This window comes from Austrofundulus limnaeus, unplaced genomic scaffold, assembly GCF_001266775.1.
Source record: "Austrofundulus limnaeus strain Quisiro unplaced genomic scaffold, Austrofundulus_limnaeus-1.0 Scaffold283, whole genome shotgun sequence".
Classification (NCBI taxonomy): domain Eukaryota; kingdom Metazoa; phylum Chordata; class Actinopteri; order Cyprinodontiformes; family Rivulidae; genus Austrofundulus; species Austrofundulus limnaeus.
In genome coordinates this window covers 166,283-173,008 of record NW_013952685.1, presented here as the reverse complement: position 1 = coordinate 173,008, position 6,726 = coordinate 166,283, and the positions used below count along the sequence as shown (strand labels likewise).

General features: G+C 40.2%; 1 protein-coding gene across 1 annotated transcript in view; it reads left to right on the top strand.

Annotated features, from left to right (window-relative positions):
- The first annotated feature begins 3,912 nt into the window (after positions 1-3,912).
- chrnb1 (cholinergic receptor, nicotinic, beta 1 (muscle)) overlaps positions 3,913-6,726 on the top strand; it is a 21,377-nt gene continuing 18,563 nt past the window's right edge. The window contains exon 1 of the mRNA XM_014021228.1: positions 3,913-4,131. Within this exon, the coding sequence (XP_013876682.1) occupies positions 4,071-4,131 (61 nt within the window). The 5' untranslated portion in view covers positions 3,913-4,070. The remainder of the gene's footprint in view (positions 4,132-6,726) is intronic.

Sequence of the window (6,726 nt, the reverse complement as noted above, 5' to 3'; positions counted from 1 at the left end):
GCAGTACCTCTACCGCACCACTAGGGTTTGTGTCCCCATGGTTCTCCAGATGAGAACCATTGTATATTATACCGAGCCAAACCATGGCATCCTTCAAAAAAACTATATGAACAATCTTTGGCAGCATTAGTGTTTTATAAATGTTTATACGTTTTCACCCTAATAGTGTGATTGTTGAATCTCCTGTAGTTGTCGTCTCTGTGATTTTTGTATTTGAATGAAAACAAAGACGACAGATCATTTGGACAAAGGATGAGGTTGGGGGTTGCTCCTACACGTTGAAAATGGTGAGTATAGCACAAACTGCAGCCTGCTATCCGCCGATGTTACTGTCGTTCCTATAACAAGCGCAGAAAAACTATTGACTGCAGCCACCCGCTGTGCACATGCACAACTGCACCACAATGCTGGGCCAGTGTTGTCATAAACACAAACCAAACCACAACAGAAATGCAACAATTTCATTTAAAAACTGTGAATTTTCAAGAGTTGAAATGCATTAAATCCAAAAAGTTTGAGGATGATGTGTGGTTTTAGAACAGTGGAGTCCAATCCTGGTCCTTGAGGGAAACCTTTCCGCATGTATTAGTTGTATTTCTGCACTTCAGCAGGTCTTGAAGTTCTGTGGAACCCTCTTAATCATGTTTAAATCAGGCGTGTTGAAGCAGAGAAACAACTAATAGTGGCCCTTAAGGACCAGGATTGAATGCCCTTGCTTTAGAGCAGTGGTTCCCAAACCTTTTATCTTCTGACCCACGAGATATCCATGGCAAACACTTGTGAACCCTGGTCTGAGTTTGAACTTCGTTAATAACCCTAAAAACACAGGCTTTTGACAATCCAAACAGCTTGTACACAAATATAAATACTTATTTATACTTATTTTGTGTTTTTGTAATAGTTATAGGGAAAATATTACATCAGCAATTATTTTATTACCCTTTAAATTGATTTCTGGAGATTATCCAAGGTGCTTCATGACCATAATTGGTCCCAAGCCCAACTTTGGGAACCAAAGTGCAGTGGTTCCAAAACTTTTCACTTTTGACCCACAAAATAACAGTAACAGAGACCTGTGCCCCCAACTATTTATGGATGATAAACATTTGTTTCAGGCCAACAAAACATGGCCATAGTAACAATATTTTTATACTACATTTATACATTTTAAATACACTAACCTCACTGCTTTATAACAACTAAGGCAAAAATGTAATTTGTTCAGAAAATCTTTTCAAGACCCCACTTTGATGTTTCGGGACCCCAATTTGGGTCCTGACCCCAACTTTGGGAAATACTGCTTTAGAGGATGGGGGTAGATTTACTGATCGAAATATCGATAGTTTCAATTAGGGCTGCAAAAATTCATCAATACATATCGATTAAATAATTAATGATTCAATTCATCAAGGCAAAACAAAAATATTGATTCATATCGTCATCATCTACCCAATGAAGATTGGTTTCACATGATATCGGCTCTTATCGATCACAGACTTGTGAATTGAACTGAATCAAAATTATATCATGACAGACTTTGTGATATCGAAAAGCATCTTATCGTCATCCATCCATTTTCTTCCACCTATCCGGGGTCGGGTCGCGGGGGCAGCAGCTTCAGAAGGGAGGCCCAGACCTCCCTCTCCCCAGCCACTTCTTCCAGCTCCTCCGGGGGAACTCCAAGGCGTTCCCAGGCCAGCCGAGAGACATAGTCCCTCCAGCGTGTCCTGGGTCTTCTTCTGGGCCTCCTCCCGGTGGGACGTGCCCGGAACACCTCACCAGGGAGGCGTCCAGGAGGCATCCTTACCAGATGCCCGAGCCACCTCAACTGGCTCCTCTCGACGTGGAGGAGCAGCGGCTCTACTCTGAGTCCCTCCCAGATGACCGAGCTCCTCACCCTATCTCTAAGGGAGAGCCCAGCCACCCTGCGGAGGAAACCCATTTCGGCCGTTTGTATCCGGGACCTCGTTCTTTCGGTCATGACCCAAAGCTCATGACCATAGATGAGGGTAGGAACGTAGATCGACCGGTAAATCGAGAGCTTCGCTTTCTGACTCAGCTCTCTCTTCACCACGACGGACCGGTACAGCGCCCGCTTTACAGCAGACGCTGCGCCAATCCGCCTGTCGATCTCCCGCTCCGTTCTTCCCCCATTCGTGAACAAGATCCCCAGATACTTAAACTTCTCCACGTGAGGCAGGACGACCCCCCTGACCCGGAGAAGGCACTCTACCCTTTTCCGGCCTCATCCATTCAAATTGATGTAATATCATATCATGATAAAGCTGGTGATTTATAACCCTAGTACTGATACCAAGCTGAGCATCGGTATGGCATCAAATTGATATTTTGTTGTCACATTATTTGAACCACTGACTTTATTTCTCACAAAATAAAGTGAAAAATAAAGTCAGTAGTGCAGAGTCTCCAAATCGATTGGCGTCATTCACCAAAACCCTTCCTTTTTGTCACGCTCACACGCCAAGGAAAGTGTTTTCTTATATTGTTGCTTTTTGTATTTTGCACTAGTGACTTTTTTCATAAACAACTGTGTGTATTACAAGGTAATGGGGAGATTTTTATATTGTTACATTGTTTTTTATTGTTGTAGTTAGTTATTCAGTAAACACGAGTAATGGTATAGACATCGGCATACCAAAATTCCCAGTATCGCCCACCTCATTAGACGATTTAGTGTCACGATGTGGAACCGTGGACGCATAATACAGGTATATATCGTAAGTCTACACACACAGACCAATATTTGCGTTTTGACTCCCACCACCCACTGGAACACAAGTTAGGAGTGATCAGGACTCTGTACCACAGAGCAGACAGTGTCCCTACAAACCCAGGAGCCAGGCAGAAAGAGAAATCACACACACGACAGGCCCTGGAGCAGTGTGGTTATCCTGACAGGGCTTTCCTGAAGGCAGACAGGAAACACAGACAGGATTCCATGCAACCTTCAGGTGAAAATGAAGACCCCAAACCCAGACCCAAACCAGTGGTTATTCCGTATGTTGCGGGTGTTTCGGAGAAACTGAGACGTTTATTTTCTAAACATGATGTCCCAGTAGCTTTCAAACCCCAAAACACATTACGGCAAAGGCTGGTTCACCCCAAAGATCCGGTGCCCCGGCACAAACAGAGTTATATTGTATATGCTGTTAAGTGCCAGGAGGACTGCGACCAGTTATACATCGGGGAAACAAAGCAGCCACTGTTCAAAAGAATGTCCCAACACAGACGAGCTAATTCTAATGGCCAGAACTCTGCAGTTTTCACTCATTTACAGGCCAGCGGTCACTCTTTCAGAGATGAGGATGTTCTCATTCTTGATAGAGAGGAACGTTGGTTTGAGAGAGGAGTAAAAGAAGCCATTTTTGTGAAGAAAGACCGTCCATCATTAAACAGAGGTGGAGGCCTCCGTTTTCAGTTGTCCCCCTCCTACAGTGCTGCTATTGCCAGTATCACTCCACCTCCTATTAACAATAGTGTTAATTAGGTGTCAACGATAGCCATGTGATGTGAGTATCAGTCACATGGAGGCAGTGCTTAAAAGCCTGAATTTTGCCTGAAACCCTCAGACTGAAGAAGTCTCTTGGAGGAGAGACGAAACGTTTCATTAGAGAAGAACCCGTCCAGAGGACCTATACAATTTATTTCTTTTTGATTTTTTACCTGGATTACTGAGATGCATCAGGACATAATACAGGTTGGTATTTTCAGCTCTTCATCATGTCAGAAAGGAGAAGAAGCAGGTGAGGAGGCATGATAAGTGATTTGGGACCTCTAAGATGTGCGACCTGACGTAGGAAAGTATTTACACAGATTGAGAGGCTGAGAGGCGTAAAGGTCCCCCTCCCTCCTCGATGTAATCTGAGTACAGAACAGTTGGCCAGGCTGCTCTGACTGACAGACAACAACAGCTCAAACCGGCCAAACCGATTCTAAGTTCAGCTGTTTCTTTCCTAATGACAAAGAGAAGAAATGATTTGAAGACGTTTGATCAACCAGTTTGAAGATCTGTTCTGAGGAATTTGGAAAGCTTTGGTCCTGAAGGCACCATGAAAAGTCTGGACAAGTTCTTGTTGATATGTTGCTTTTACGGCCTGAGTACATTAGGAGGTAAGGCAGCAGCTGACACAGGAGGAACTTGTTGATATACATGCATGTATACTGCAAACGTACACGGACAAAAATCACAACGCATGAGAAAATAATGCTACAAACTTAATGTCATCTAGTGATAAACCTGCAACCTTACGTTTGTGTTTAGTGTAATAGTTTTACTCAAACATCCAGAGCTATATAAATATAACTCATAGTAAACAGTAGCACAAAGCTAACTACATTACATTGTACAGTATTACTTTAAAATCAAGAAAAAGTGTGAAAAACCTTCAACCTCATTGAGAAACACTGTTATATTGTAGCTCTACTAATGTTTTAATTGGATTAGCATTTAGCCTGCTACATGAACACTATGATAAAGCTAACATCTTCAGAATAGCATGTTAGCTGTTTTACCTTAAGTGCTAAAAAGTAACTGCTAACACACCAATGCTAATACATATATTATTTGTTTTTAGCATATCATAAATTATATGAAAAGGGTTTTCATTTGTAATGTATAAAATATTTCAAATATTCCTCTAAGTTATATAACAGTGTTTACATTATTATATATGCTAATTGATTTATTAAGCATGCTAGCATTTTAATTATTTTTAAAATTAGCATGTGCCTGATAACTCTGACATGCTAGTGTGTAAGTTTGATTAGCATGTTAGCATTTGCATTTAGCATAGCATAAAGCTAAAGTGCCTAATGTTTGTAATTTATCTAGATCTTCTACTAAAATTATTCTTGTAATCTATTTAAAATTTTGTTTAAAGTGGCGTTTATTAACTGATGTGCCAATATGTTTGTTTTGCATGTTAGCATTTGCATTCATCATAGTGTAAATAATATTATAATGCTTTGATTTATGACAAATATATCACATATTTAAAAGTGTCTTTTAAGTTGCTTTAACGGTTGTGATCTGATGGCATGTACTTTATTAAACACATTGGTTTATTTAGCTTGATGATTGCGTTCAGCATATAATTATTTTTAAAATTAGCGTTTACCTGCTAACTCTTCATTTATTAGCATGTTAGCATTTGTATTTAGCATAGCATAAAGCTATAACGTTTGTGACTTATCTGGATACAAAATTCAAATAAAAAGATTATTGTAGCCTAATGTATTTAAATTTCTGTTAAAAATAGCATTTACTCACTCTGACATGTTGGTATGTTTGTTTTGCATGTGTTAGCATTTGCATTTATCATAGCATAAGTACTTAATTACATCTAAAGAGCTTTGTTTTATGACATCATATATTTAAGTTTCTTAGTTGTTTCAATGGTTGTAATATAACTATAACTCTGACTTATTGAGTTTGTTTAGCTTGTTAACATTTGGATTTAGTATAACAAAAGCTGCAATGCTTAAAATGTGTTAACTGCTACAGTAATCACATTACATTTATAATTAAGATAATAAATACCTTACTTGATAAGTTAAAAACTATGTTTAGACTATGAATATCAATAGATTTCCACTGCATTTAAAAATTTAAAATTGTACAGGATATAAAGACATTAGGTTGATATAAAGGGTCAAGTTTCAGTGAAATAGCTCAGAAATACAGTTTTATTGTTGGTTTCTTTATTAAGTGCTGTGACAGTAGTTTGTCGATGCCTGTAACTTAGTATCTCCAGAGAGACTGAAGCCATGCAGAATCACTGCCGGCTGAGTGTTGTCCTTTTATTTACAGAAATCAATGGCTTTCTTGACTGCAGACAGTTGATTTGATGACTGAGCTCTGGCTCTCACAGCGATGTCGCTGTGTATCGAACTTTATTGCTGCCAGTGTCGATTTTGGAATAATTTTCATGGCCTCTCTCTCTGCGCTCACTTGAGCTCGGTGAGCTAACGAGAGGTGAAAGGCCATTAAAGCTTGCGTCTTCTCCGGAGAAATATGGAGAGAGAAAAATACTCGATGCCTGGGCTCGTTTCAGTCGATCGCCTGATATTTTCAATTTACGTCAACTTTAGCTCTCTGTGCTTCTATCAAGCCGGTCATCTGAGCAGCGAGGCGACAAAAAGCGCTAACTTTTTGTCTTTACAACCACCTTCTGTCTGGCCAATCAGCAGCCCTGCTTTCTGTGTTTTGCTAATGGGGGTGCCTCGCTGTGCAATTGTTGTCATTTATTCCCGTCAGGTCACATCCTGCTGCAGCCACAGCAACGCCAGATGTGATGGATGCAGCTTCACCCATGATTATAAATGCTTTTAACCTTCTGAGACCAAGGAGGGAATTTGTCGCCAGTTAAACAGCCAGGTTTAAAATACAACAAAGAGCAAGTATTTTTATTTTAATAGAAGAAATCTTCAAAGACCTCCAAAGAGGTGATTACAGCTGTCACCGCCACTGAAAAACAGCTGCAGATTCTTTGGTTTAGACGGAATTCTCATTTTTCAGGGTGTTTTAATTTGTCAGAAACAGCTTGGAGATCTGCAGGCAGCAGGAATATTTACAGGACTTTCTGTTGCTTTCTGAACATGTGAGGACGTTTCACAAGGAAATAGGTAGTTTATAGGTTTTGGCAGGCAGTTCTGTTAAAGGGGTGGGCAGTTCTGTTAAAGGGGTGGGCAGTTCTGTTAAAGGGG